Here is a 14,553-nt window from a genome sequence, read left to right on the forward strand (position 1 = left end):
GTATGTACTTATAAGCCCATCCCTAGGAAGGTGAAGACAGGAGGATTCCAGGGGCTTGCTAGTCAACCAATCTAAACTGACTGATGGACTCTGGACCAGTGGGAGACTCTGTGAGCAATGTTCCTAAGGAAGACACCTGAAGCTGACCTCTGGCTTCTGCATGTACATAAGCACACAACACCCCCACCCACCCACCCACCCACACAGGTAGTCTTGCACACATACATACACACACATACACATACACACTCATGTGCACAATTACACAGAGAGACACTGGGGAAAAAAAAAGAAGCTGCTTTCCTACTACTTGGTGCCTTTTTGAAGATTCAGTGCGTGACTCTTGTGTGTGTATGTGTAACCCAGAAACCAAATATAGATGCCAGTAGACTAACGTGATGGCCCCAGGTGTCTGCCTCCAGCTTTCCCGGTGATTGACACATAGAGCCTATGAAGGCTCTTGTCTGTGGTGCCCTCTCCCTCCCTCCTCTCTCCCTCTCCTTTCCTCTTTCCTCCCTCCTTCCCTCCCTCTACCTTCCTCCCTCAGCTGGATTAGTTTTTAAAGGAAACCCCAGATATAATTGATCCACACATATTTAACGTGTAGCTCTGAGAGATAAAGGCTTCTTTTGTTGTTTAAGTGTGACCACAATGCCATGTTCACAGTGTTTAAAAAAAAAAAAAAGCATCCTTGGGGTGAGGCTAATTCAGAAAAGCTATTGGCATACACCTGGCTTTCCAAGGTGGGGTGGGGGGTGGGAGAAAACTAAAACTGGCCCTTCAGGTGACTGGTCCTTCCTAGGAGTGGAGACACACCTGATCCCTTGAAAGGGAGGAGGAGGATCTGAAACTTGGGGCATCCTCTTTACTCTGATTGTTCTGAGGGCACAGCGGTGAGAGTAGGGCCTATTTATAGCCCTAAGTCTAGACATGGGAAGGAGGCAAAAGGAAGGGAATATTTGAGAGGGAGAGAAGAGTTATGAGGGAAAGAGAGGCTGAGAGTAGGAAGTGAGTCTTCTCTGTGGACCATCAAGGCTCGCTTCCCCTGGTTCTGAGGGAGCTGTGAACCTGACTGTTTTATACAGACCTGTGTGCATTGAGAAATGTGCTTGCATGTGTGTGTGAACTTCCGCATAATCAAACGTCACTATCGGAAAAGTAGGGGCATCCCATGGACACTGTTTTGGGTACTTCCTGTGCCTTCTTAGTGGATAGTGGATTGTCAAGGAGACCATGTCTTGGTTTACCTACAAGTGAAGCTGCAGCAGCTGAACCCCATGACATCCCTTTTATTTTTTTTCCCTTCTGTCTCTTAACCATCTTCCCTTTCCCCATGCCCTGGGTGGCAGCTGATTAGGTTTCCACAATGTGCCAGGCATAGGCAACTGTACCTGCCCCTTCCAGGAACCATTCGAGCACGCATAGCTGATGCTTCTAAGCTGGGGTTCCCAAGGTCCCTGGGAGCACAGTGAGGAAGGAAGGTGCCCCTCACCAAGGTTGCTAGTAGGTTGGGATGGCAGGCTTACCACCCCCTCCCTCCCATGAGAACCACTAACCAGGAGCTAGGTATTCATTGGCCCATCAAGTGTCCTCAGGTTGTTGGGGTATAGATCAGTGTTGGAGGTCAGGGACAGTGACAGGGGTGCAGGGAGAGCCTTATGAACTGGTTCAGTGTCCAAGCAAATACACACACACACACACAAATCAGATGCCATGACCCTGTTGGGGGCCACGCCAGCAATGGTGGATACAGGAATTTAGATGGTTGCACTGTGGAATCTGGGATGTAGGATTTGGTCAGGCTGTGAGCCTGAGCTATGCAGACATAATAGCTGATAGGTGGATGACCTTTGTGAGAGTGCCTGAACTGTTCAAGCAACCCTCCCCCATCTTCCTGGGAACCACACAAGGATATCAGAGTGCCTGAGATGCTGAATAACTTACTCAGGGTCATACAGATGAGCAGTTCCCAGTCAAGCAATATTCTGACACATCTGTCTATCGCAACGACTGATCAGACGACCAAAAAGGTCCAGATAGGCGCCTAAACAGATACAACCAGAAATCAGACTAACCTGTTCCGAGTTCGACCTCTGAGGCCAGTCTGATGAGGGTTGGGGAAGGGGCACGCTGTTTTCCGCCCAAACGCATCAAAATGTAAGACCTGGAGTCTCACTGCTCAGGAGCTCAGGATCTCGCCCTTCCCAGGATCTCTCACAGACCGCAACTCGATGTAAAAGCAAGAGGTTTTATTACTATCTCGATAGGGTCGCCCCTCCAAAGACAGGAGACGACCCCGAACATGCAAAGCACAGGGTTTTTATACCTGAAAACCAGATCACTTTTGGTCTATAGTTTACAGCTGGTTCTTTCTCAGAACAGCTCACCCCTTCAAGAGCTCTCTGCACCTGGCTTCAATTCAAATAACCACAGTTGTTTTTCTCATTACCAGGTGGCCCCTCATTCCCAGATGGTCCCTCAATGGGCTAGTGGGTACTGTTGAGCCCTATTGGTAGTTGGCTTTGTGTCTATCTGGCTAATCTTTCTTCTTGAGAAAGCAACAGGTTTTCTCACGAGGAAACATGTTTTCCACAGGTTGGGAATCCACCCTCTTTCCCCAAAGCCTGCATCCTGCTGGCAGGGCCACTGGTTGGTGAGCCGGTGAACATACTAACTCCTCTGTGTCTTTGGACCCTTTTATTTTATTTATTTATTTTTTGCAGAGCTTTGGAGCTGAGCGGTGGCAAGGATGAGATCTCCCTACTGGTGGAGCAGGAGTTCTTAAGCCTCACCAAAGAACATCTCATCTTGGTCCAAGAGGGCTCTGGGGAGCTTGCAACACCTATTGTCACTCCCCAGGGGACTCGAGAGCTGGCGCCCTGCTTTCTTGTGCCTCCTCTCGGGGTAGACAGCACTGAGTATGCAGGGTCCTCCATAATGGCTGGTGAGAAGCTTCGGGAGCAGAAGTTATCCATGCCCATCATCGGTAGCAGGCAGGACTCTGATTCTGCCATGTCTACAGTCACGGACATCCTTCATGCCGCCAAGGTCAAGAGTGTCAAAGGGACTAAGGACAAGGGCCATAGTCTGGGTGCCTCTAATTCGGAGATCAGCAAGCTCCTGGCCCAGTTCCCGCTGAAGTCTACTGAAATGTCCAAGGCCCCGGACAACAAGATGGTATTGGAAGAGACCAAGGTCATTAAGGACTTCCTGCAGAATAGCATGTTCAATGGCTCTGGACCCCGAGAGCCTATGGGGCTGGGCCCATTCCTGCTGCTGCCACCACCGCCTCCTCCCACACTCCCTGACAAGCTCCCTGAGTTCTCTCCTCCAAAGAGGCAGCTCCCAGTGTTTGCCAAGATCTGCTCCAAGACCGAGGCTGACCCCAACCTTGAGGGCCACCACTGGATTGGTGAGTGGGACTGAGAATGGGAGTGAGGGGGTTTTCAGAGAGGAGAGTCTTGATCAGGAAGCTGATAAAAGCCACAGTGCATATTTGTGCAAAGCAAAACAGTGCAGTCTGTGTGTGTGTGTGTGTCTGGGTGTGTCTGGGTGTGTCTGGGTGAGTATGTCAATGTGAGCATGTTCATATGTGGAGGAATACACATATGCTTATGTCTGGAGGCCAGAGGTAATGTCAGGTGGCTTCCTCTGTGGCTCTCCATCTTACTTCTTGAGATGGAAACATTTAGGGTCGCATAGGCAGAGTAGCTGGTCAGTGAGCTCCAAATGCCCTGGCTCTGTCTCCCTAGCACTAGGATTACAGACATAAGCCATTGCATCTAGCTCTTTATATAGATTCAGGGAATCCAAAACCAGGTTCTCAGGCAGATGTGACAAACATTTCACCAGTTGTTTGTGAAGGCCCTGAAGACGTGTAATTTCTGATTTACTAGATACCCAGAGCATGCCAGAGGAAGTATTTACTTTATCAGGAAAGGTCCCTGCCTGAGGTCTAGGCTGGGAGAGAAAGTTGGTTGGCATCTGGAGGTCACTTACCTCATTATGGAGGCACCCACACTAGTCATCAGGACTGGTCCACCCTCTCTAGGGCGTAAGTTATCCAGGCACAGTTCAAACTGTAGGTCCTGGGATTTGTCCTCTGGTACTCCAGAGGCTCAGATAAGCATGTTTTTCAACACTTGAATAGGAACTCCAGTCTTGCCAGGAATCTCATCCCCCTCTCCATGCTCCCTACCCATCTCTGGACTTTGTGTATGTTCAGACTGTTTTCCCACAGTCCCCAGTCACTAGGAGAATACATTATACTCATGCCAACCAAAAGAAAGGTCACCCCCAAGCTGAAGTGTGCTGGTTAACTGACAGTGCCGGTCTGGGGAGGGCCTACACCCTCTTCTCTGAGAAACAAGAACAAGTTATGCCGGAGGGATCGTTGTACAGGGTGAGTGCACTCACTAGAGAAAGCACAGGGGTGGCACGTCTGAGGGTGCCTGCGTGCGAATATTGGTGAGTGTGCTTGAAGTGCGTGTGTTTGCATAGTTAGGAGGCAGCAGAAAGACAGGCAGGCGAGGAAGAGAGAGACACACAGAGAGACAGAGACAGACAGACAGACAGAGGGAGAGGGATAGAGAGTGCCCAGCTGTTGGGGGGGGGTGTCTTGCAGATGTTCAAGAGACTGACTGTAGGTGTGTGAGAGGCTGCAAAGATGCCAGCCTCTGGGGAGAATGACTATTATTAGCGGTTATTTCAGCATTCTAGCTGGGGGCTAAACTCAGCAACCAAGGAACTCCTGGAAGAGACTCTGGGGACGTGTTCTGCTAAAAGTGTCATTGTCCCCTAAATTGGCCCTGGCTAGAGCAGTGCTTCCCTTTGCTGGGAAGGTAAGGTCCAGGCCCAATGCAGAGGCCCTCAGGGCTGCTGGGTCGGTTGGGGGTCCACGATAGGACGGTAACACTGACACACAGGTCCTTGGATCGGGCTATTATCAGAATTCCCGAGTGCCAGCAAGGTGTCTAGGGCAGCACTAGCCATCAGCCTGCAGATTGGCTTCTCAGCCAAGCTCCGTAGAGGTGTTCAGAGACAGGAAGTTCAGAGATAGGTGTCCAGTCTGAGGAAGGAGCAAGGGGCAGAGGGCAAAGCCAGCTTTCTGCTTTTAATTGTAATTATGTCCATATATATGTGTGTGACTATATGTATATGGTATATAAAATATATGTGTGTGCACATTTATAAAGTTATCGCCTTATCTCTTGGAGAAACACCCGATCCAAAGATGCTCAAGAGCTTTACGCGTAATGGCATGCAGCCTACGCACTTCCTCCCACACACTATAGATGACTGATGATGCCTAATCCAATGTAAATGCTGTATAAATAGTGGTTACAGCACGTTGTTTGGGGAATAATGGCAAGAAGTTCTGTCAGTGTTCAGTGAGGACACTGTGCTTTCTTAGAATGTTTTGCCTCCACTACCCACCCCCTCCCCCCATACACATTCCGGTTACAGCAACGAAGGGTGCGAGCTCTGGGTCAGAGTGTTCTTCTGGGAGGGATGGGTGCTCAGAGCATTTCAGTGAGGTCTGACTCTGGTGCCTATGCAGGCCCTCTGTACACTCCAGTCATTTACTGTGACTCATTTTGTCCCTTTGATGTTTCCCAGCATTCCTCTGTAGTTGCCCAGGCCTGTAACACCTTTCTGATAGCCTCAAATAAGAGCCTTGCTAAACCTTCCTTCCTTCTGGGCTTTAGGATCCTCTCAGACAGACAAGATCCCAGCCAGTATCTTCTCCCATTTTGTCTCTTTGTCACCTCATAGTGCCCATCTGCTGTCCTAGAGCTATTTCTGGGCACATTTCCCTCTTCCTTGTGTGAGCTCTTGTAGGGCAGTCTGGCTCTGACTCATCACTGTGTCCCCAGTACTCAGGGCTTGGCCTGGCACTGATGGGAGAGCTGAACGGCCTGTGAGAATCACAGCAGAGGTGAAGCGCATGATGAGGGACTAAACAGCACGGCCCAGACTGTGTGTTCTGTGGGGAAGTGTGTCTCCTTAATAAGCCACGTGCTCCCTCATGGCTGGACCACATCCAAGCACTGTGGATGGAAAGAAGGAAGGAAGGGAGAAAGGGAAAAATAATGGGAGAAGGAAGAGAAGAGAGGAGAGAGAAAGGGAAGAATAAGAATGAATGGCCAGGCATGGTGTTGCATGCCTTTAATCTCAGCACTCAGGAGGTGGAGACAAGCGAATCTCTGTGAGTTCAAAGCCAGCCTGGTTCACAAAGTGAGTTTGAGGTCAACCAGGGTTAAACAGTGAGGCCCTGTCTAAGAAAAAAAGAGGAAAAAGATATGAGTATATGGATAGATGATAATAGATGGATAAATAAATGGGGATGGATGGATGGATGGATGGATGGATGAGTGGACAGATGAATAGATAGGTAGATGAATGGATAGATGAATAAATAGACAAGTGGCTGGCTGGATAAACCAATGAACAGATGAGAGAATGTAAAGATGGATAAGAGTGGATGGGTGAGTAGGTAGGTGAATGGGTCAATAGGGAGCTGGATGAGCAGACAGATAAAGAGGCAAATGTATAAGGCAAGAATCTCAGAGTGGGCAGCAATCAGAGCAGACGTCAGCATGAGCCTGTGGATGCAACTGACTGAGATCTGGTTCCTCACATAGCCTAGACCTCAGTGTGAGCTATGGGCTACAAGAACGTAATCTACAAGAAGTATCTGCTTTCCAGAGGTTTTGACTCAAGCTCTCTCCTGTAGAACGAACCCCTGGCACCAAAGAGCTGGCCAAAGGTCGAGAGAGCCTCTTTCTTAGCCAGTGGCCCCAGAGCCGGAAGGACACCTGTGGTGAGGAGGCTCACAGTGACGCAGTGGGCACCATCTCCGTGACTCTGCCAACCAAGAAGCCTGTGTGGCCAGTTGAGAAGAACCTGCTCTATGAGTTCTTTGGGACCACCAAAAACCCCAGCGGGCAGCTGAGGCTTCGAAGCAAAGTAGATATGGACGGGCTGGATCTGAAATGTAAGTGAAATCTACCTGGAGGTTTACCTGGAAACCCTCCTAAGTCCAGGTAGGGGTACCTCATCCTGTCCGTGGGCAAGTCACTGTTTCCCCTCAGGTCTCAGGATTTTTAACTCCATCAAATGGAGGAAATGATTTTCTCCCAGCATCCCCAAAGGGAATCCAACTGCTAGAGGAATGTAATTGGTTTTCAGAGATCCCACGGGCACAAACAAAAACTGATGTGGCACACGCCTCCAACCTGAGATGTGTTGCAGCTTCTCAGTTTGCCATGGAGAAATCCATGCTTTGTACTATTTCCACAATGAGAGAATTAGTGACCCAGCCCGGCTGCCTCTCCTTCGCCCTCCTACAGCTGCGTCAGTCATAAAGTCAAAAACCCCTTTCCAAACACAAACAAGTCAATAAAAAAGAGATGCTGATTTCATAGCCCATGGTTGTCTCTGCAAAGGGTAAAAATCCAGTATTCACACTCAATAACAATTAAACTTAACCTCATTCTTTTAAACTCAGTATTAAGTTAGCCAGCACTGAACTATCTCATGTTTTTAAATACTTGGCTTTGAGAACTAAAGAGAGGGCTCAGGGGTCAAGACTGCTTACTGTTCTTCCAGGGGACCTGATTTTGGTCCCCAGCCACGCATGTTGAATGACTCACAGGACCCTCTAACTCCAACTCCGGGGAATCTGACACCTGCTGTCTTTACACACACATGACACAAACACACATGTGCACGTGCGCGCACATGCATGAACACACGCTCACACATACACATAAAGAAAAAAATAAAATTAACCTTTGAAATATTTAGAAAGCCATTCCCACACACAGAGCCAACAACCTGCACAAAGTTTCTAGTGTTGCCGGGTAGCCACCCCTGGTCCCGTGGATTTAATCATTACAGGGGGGACCCTTCCTTTGCAACAGCTTTGCACTTGTCTGGACAAAGCTGGAATTCGGTTTTGCAAGCAGGTGAAATACAGCCCCAGTAATGTGGTTTATTGCATGCCTTGCTCACCAGCCTCATTTACCAGTGAGTGATGGGGAGAGAAGCCAGCCCTTCCAAATGAGCAAGCGCCATTAGAAATCTCCTAAACCGAAAAGGACCCTCTTGGAACTCAAAGGACCTCACCCGCGAGAATATGTACCCCAGGTAGCTGTGGCCAAGAGGGCTTCCAGCTTCTCACTGGGACAGGCACTAGATGCTCTCCCTCTGTTTGACTTGCAGTTAACCCACCCGCGACGGTGCCTGACAAGAACAACATTAAGTATGCTGGGAACGTTTTCGCCCCCCGCTTCACCACAGCCTTGACCTCCACCACCCTGAACCAGCCTCTCTGGCTCAATCTGAACTGTCCACCTCCTCCGGTGTTTTCCAGCCACTCTACCTTCCCACAGTATCAGGTAAGGGAGCCGCTGCAGCTCCTCCCCCGCACCCCTCCAAGGAGCATGCTGCAGCAAGAACCTCGGGACTCCCCTCAAACTCCATCCCTAACCATAGGTTACATGAGGATTGAGAGTCGACATCGTTAACCCGCGGACCTCTGCTCTTATCTTCATAGTGATCAGACCGTCTCACCACTTGGTGCACACACACACACACACACACACACACACACACTCATGTGCTCCCACACGTGAATACCATGTATGCACACATGATCTTGGGATCCTAGCTGAAAAAAGAATTACAACTCCCACACAGAGTAGATCGTGAAGAACTTGTAGCCAGGTTTGAAATTTTACTCACGGAGCTTATTTATGCGAGGGAAAATGTAGTTTCTTCATTTTGTCCATTTAACTTAATATCCCTTAAGAGCCGTGGCCTGCTTGGTAGAAGGAAGAAAGAATCAAATAAATGTCCACTCTAGTTTAAGCCTTTGTCCGATCCAATAACTTAACAGTCCCCTTAGGTAGTGCTCCGTGTTTTCAGGAGAGGCGCTCAGCGTCCAAGATTTCCCCCATCGCCTTCTGTTCCTGCTCCTGGCTCTTCTCCATCGTGTCACGTAGCTCCTCTAGGAAGCACAGGGTCTCAGACCTGTGCATCCAGACCTTGAGCCATGTGCTGGCCTGGCCCACCCTAAGCAGGTCTTGAACGTGGAAATGGAGAAGGAATTTGTGTCACGCTCAACCTGTCTTCCTCCATGTTCATTCTGCTTGGGGCCAGTGCCATTCCTTTGTTTACAACAGAGCAGGAAGCAAATGGCCTAGACATCCCAGGTAGGCAGGGGGCTTCTCTGCTCTAAGGACTCCCTTTCATCTTCATCTTAAAGGAGCTTAGCGAAGGACCCGTTTCTGTTTTGTTTTCAACATTTTCAGAAAGAAAGAAAAAAAAAAATTAGTCCCTGCTTCCCCGCCCTCCACCGGTACAAAAATCTTTGCAATTCATGATGAGGGTGGAGATTGTCCGAGGGTAATCACGGGGCATCATCTTCACATTAGTGATATCATCTGCACACAATCTCAAGAGAAGCATCGGGGTCATTAATTCATGGCATCCTTCACTGGCATTCTCAGCCCCTTGCAGTTTGGGGCTTGCCTAATTCCCGCTCATTTATTCACCTACTCATTGACTGACTGATTTTTATTTATTTATTCATCTTCTTAAGTAATTTTTAAAGACCTTTGCTCTGTGCTTACTGTAAGCTGAGCACCGTGCTAGGTGAGGGCACTCAAAGGTGATGAAGAGGCCTGGAGTCCAGGGCAAGCCCAGGAGTCAATCAAAGACACGGGGGATACACTCAATCTCAAAATCAGGAACAACTGTATGCTTTTCCCTGGTTGGAAGTCAGGCCTGCTGAATGCATGCCCAAAGCTCATGGTGTCAGGACGCATTGCAATGCTTCATCGACTTGGCCTTTTTGAGCAAGGTTTGAACATGGTTTCTGAGCATAAAAGTCTGTCTCATGTCTTCAGAGACACTGCTATTCTTATTGTAGGGCTGGCTGTGACTTCTTTTTTTTAATTTTTTATTAATTACACTTTATTCATTTTGTATCCCCCCATAGGCCCCTCCCTCTTCCCCTCCCGATCCCACCCTCCCTCCTCTTTCTGCATGCATGCCACTCCCCAAGTCCACTGATAGGGGAGGTTCTCCTCTCCTTTCTGATCTTGGTCTATCAGTTCTCATCAGAAGTGGCTGCATTGTCCTCTTCTGTGGCCTGGTAAGACTGCTCCCCCCCTCAGGGGGAGGTGATCAAAGAGCAGGCCAGTCAGATTATGTCGGAGGCAGTCCCTCTTCCCATTACTATGTAACCCACTTGGACACTGAACTGTCATGGGCTACACTGTGCAGGGGTTCTAGGTTATCTCCATGAATAGTCCTTGGTTGGAGTATGAGTCTCTGGAAAGTTCCCTGTGTTCAAATTTTCTTGTTCTGTTGCTCTCTTTGTGGAGACCCTGTCCTCTCCAGCTCTTACTATTTCCCACTTCTTACATAAAATTCCATTCACTCTGCCCAACAGTTGCCCATCAGGCTCAGCATCTTCTTTGATAGTCTGTAGGGTAGAGGCTTTCAGAGGCCCTCTGTGGTAGGTTCCTAGTTTGTTTCCTGTTTTCTTCTTCTTCTGATGTCCATCCTCTTTGCTTTTCAGGATGGGGATTGACCGTTTTAGTTAGGGTCCTCTCTCTTGCTTAGTTTCTTTAGATGCACAGATTTTAGTGGGTTTGTCCTATGTTGTATGCCTATATGAGTGAGTATATACCATGTGTGTCTTTTTGCTTCTGGGACAACTCACTCAGGATGATCCTTTCCAGGTCCCACCATTTACCTGCAAATTTTATGATTTCCTTATTTTTCATTGCTGAGTAATATTCCATTGTATAGATGTACCACAATTTCTGCATCCATTCTTCAGTTGAGGGGCATCTGGGTTGTTTCCAGCTTCTGGCTATTACAAATGAAGCTGCTACAAACATGGTTGAGCAAATGTCCTGTCTGTGTACTTGAGCCTCTTTTGGATATATGCCCAGGAGTGGTATGGCTGGATCTTGGGGAAGCGCTATTCCTAGTTGTCTGAGAAAGTGCCAGATTGATTTCCAGAGTGGTTGTACAAGTTTACATTCCCACCAGCAGTGGAGAAGGGTTCCCCTTTCTCCACAACCTCTCCAGCATGTGTTGTCACTTGAGTTTTTGATCTCGGCCATTCTGATGGGTGTAAGGTGAAATCTCAGGGTTGTTTTGATTTGCATTTCCCTAATGGCTAATGAGGTTGAGCATTCTTTAAGTGCTTCTCTACCATTCGATATTCCTCTACAGAGAATTCTCTGTTTAGCTCTGTTCTCCATTTTTTAAGTGGATTACTTGGTTTGCTGCTTTTCAGCTTCTTTAGTTCTTTATATATACTGGATATGAGTCCTCTGTCAGATAAAGGGTTGGTGAAGATTCTTTCCCAGTATGTAGGCAGTCGCTTTGTTTTGATGACAGTGTCCTTTGCTTTGCAGAAGCTTTTCAGTTTCATGAGGTCCCATTTATTGATTGTTGCTCTTAGAGCCTGTGCTGTTGGTGTTCTGTTCAGGAAGTTTTCTCCTGTACCAATGAGTTCTAGGGTATTCCCCACTTTTTTTTCTAGTCGATTTAATGTGTCTGGTTTTATGTTGAGGTCTTTGATCCACTTGGACTTCAGTTTTGTGCAGGGTGATAAGTATGGATCTATTTTTATTTTTCTACATGTAGGCATCCAGTTGGACCAGCACCATTTGTTGAAGATGCTATCTTATTTCCATTGTATGGTTTTGGCATCTTTGTCAAAGATCAGGTGTCCATAAGTGTGTGGGTTTATTTCTGGGTCCTCTGTTCGGTTCCATTGATCCACCATTCTGTTTCTATGTCAGTACCATGCAGTTTTTAAAACTGTTGCTCTATAGTACAACTTAAGATCAGGGATGGAGATACCTCCAGAAGATCTTTTATTGTAGAGGATTGTTTTAGCAATTCTGGGTTTCTTGTTATTTCATATGAAGTTGAGAATTTTTCTTTCCAGGTCTGTAACGAACTGTGTTGGTAATTTTATGGGAATTGCATTGAATCTGTAGATTGCTTTTGGTAAGATGGCCATTTTTACTGTTAATCCTGCTGCACTATGAGCATGGGAGATCTTTCCATCTTTTGATATCTTCTTCTATTTCTTTCTTCAGAGACTTGAAGTTTTTTTCATACAAGTCTTTGACTTGCTTGGTTAGAGTTACCCCGAGGTACCTTATGTCATTTGTGGCTATTGTGAAGGCTGTTGTTTCCCTAATTTCTTTCTCAGCCCTTTTGTCTTTTGTATACAGGAGGGCTACTGATTTTTTTGAGTTAATTTTGTATCCAGCCACTTTGCTGAAGGTGTTTATCAGCTGTAGGAGTTCCCTGGTAGAGTTTTTGGGGTCACTCAGGTATACTATCATATCATCTGCAAATAGTGATAATTTGACTTCTTCCTTTCCAATTTGTATCCCCTTGATCTTCTTCAACTGTCTTATTGCTCTAGCAAGGACTTCCAGAACTGTTGAAGAAATATGGAGAGAGTGGGCAGCCTTGTCTTGTCCCTTTTTTCAGTGGGATTGCTTTAAGTTTCTCTTTGTTCAGTTTGATGTTGGCTATAAGTTTGCTGTATATCGCCTTTACTATGTTTAGATATGTGTCTTGTATCCTTGATCTCTCCAATACTTTAATCATGAATGGATGTTGGATTTTGTCAAATGCTTTTTCAGCATCTAGGGAGATTATCATGTGTTTTTTTTTTCTTTCAGTTTGTTAATATGGTGGATCACATTGATGGATTTCCGTATATTGAACCACCCCTGCTTACCTGGGATGAAGCCTACTTGGTCATGGTGGATGATATCTTTGATGTGTTCTTGTATTCGGTTTGCAAGTATTTTGTTGAGTATTTTTGCATCAATGTTCATAAGGGAGATTGGCCTGAAGTTCTCTTTTTTTGTTGGGTCTTTGTTAGGTTTAGGTACCAAGGTGACTGTGGCTTCATAGAATGAGTTTGGTAATGTTGCTTCTGTTTTGATTTTGTGGAATAGTTTGAAGAGAACTGGAGTTAGCTCTTTTTTGAATGTCTGGTAGAATTCTGCGCTGAAACCATCAGGTCCTGGGCTTTTTTTGGATGGGAGACTTTCGATGACTGCTTCTATTTCCTTGGGGGATATAGGACTATTTAATTGATTTACCTGGTCCTGATTTAGCTTTGGTAAGTGGAATCGATCAAAAAAAAATTGTCCATTTCATTTAAATTTTCAAATTTTGTTGCGTATAGACTTTTGAAGTAAGTCCTAATGATTGTTTGGATTTCCTCAGTGTCTGTAGTTATGTCCCCCTTTTCATTTCTGATTTTGTTGATTTGGATGGTGTCTCTCTGCCTTTTAGTTAGCTTGGCTAAGGGTTTGTCTATCTTGTTGATTTTCTCAAAGAACCAGCTCTTGGTTTCATTGATTCTTTGAATTGTTTTATTTGTTTCTAATTGATTGATTTCAGCCCTGAGTTTGATTATTTCCAGCCGTCTACTCCTTTTTGGTGTGTCTGCTTCTTCTTTTTTCTAGGGTTTTTAAGTGAGCCATTAAGTTGCTTGAATGCGCTGTCTCAAATTTCTTCTTGAAGGCACTTAGTGCTATGAACTTTCCTCTTAGCACTGCTTCCATTATGTCCCATAAGTGGATATGTTGTGCCTTCATTTTCATTGAATTCTAGGACGACTTTAATTTCTTGCTTTATTTCTTCCCTGACCCAGCTGGCATTTAGTAGCAAGTTGTTCAGTTTCCATGTGTATGTAGGCTTTTTGCTATATCTGTTGTTGTTGAGGTCCAGCTTTATTCCATGGTGATCAGATAGGATATAAGGGATTATTTCAATCTTCTTGTATCTGTTGAGGCTTGCTTTGTGACAAACTATGTGGTCTATTTTGGAGAAGGTTCCATGAGGTGCTGAGAAGAAGGTAAATTCTTTTGTGTTTGGGTGTAAGGTTCTGTAAATGTCTGTTAGCTCCATTTGTTTCATGACCTCTGTTGGAGATATTGTTTCTTTGTTTAATTTCTGTTTAGTTGACCTGTCCTTTGTTGAGAGTGAGGTGTTGAAGTCTCCCACTATTAGTGTGTGGGGATCTATGTGTGGTTTAAGTTTTACCAATGTTTTTTTCACAAATGTGGGTGCCCTTGTATTTGGGGCATAGATGTTCAGGATTGTGATGTCTTCTTGGTGGAATTTTCCCTTGATGAGTATGAAGTGTCCTTCCCCATCTCTTTTGATTAATTTTGGTTGAAAGTTTATTTTATCAGATATTAGAATGGCTACTCCTGCTTGCTTCTTGCATCCATTTGCTTGGAAAGCCGTCTTCCATCCCTTTACCTTCAGGTAATGTCTATCTTTGTGACTTAGGTGTGTTTCTTGTATACAACAGATTGCTGGGTTTTGTTTACGTATCCATTCTGTTAGTCTGTGTCTTTTTATTGGAGAATTAAGTCCATTGATATTGAGAGAGATTAATGACCAGTGGCTGTTAGATCCTTTGACTTTGATGTTGGCTGTGGTCATACGGTTGTGTGCTTGGTTGCTTTTTGTTTTACTGTA

At 46.1% G+C, this 14,553-nt stretch overlaps 1 protein-coding gene across 1 annotated transcript in view; it reads left to right on the plus strand.

Annotated features, from left to right (window-relative positions):
- The window catches only part of C3H1orf94 (chromosome 3 C1orf94 homolog), a 67,990-nt gene that overhangs the window by 33,935 nt on the left and 19,502 nt on the right, over positions 1 to 14,553 (plus strand). The window contains exons 2-4 of the mRNA XM_060378660.1: positions 2,724 to 3,412; positions 6,737 to 6,997; positions 8,227 to 8,402. Coding sequence (XP_060234643.1) covers positions 2,724 to 3,412; positions 6,737 to 6,997; positions 8,227 to 8,402 — 1,126 coding nt within the window. The remainder of the gene's footprint in view (positions 1 to 2,723; positions 3,413 to 6,736; positions 6,998 to 8,226; positions 8,403 to 14,553) is intronic.

This window comes from Meriones unguiculatus, chromosome 3 (assembly GCF_030254825.1).
Source record: "Meriones unguiculatus strain TT.TT164.6M chromosome 3, Bangor_MerUng_6.1, whole genome shotgun sequence".
In the NCBI taxonomy this organism is placed as follows: Eukaryota; Metazoa; Chordata; class Mammalia; order Rodentia; family Muridae; genus Meriones; species Meriones unguiculatus.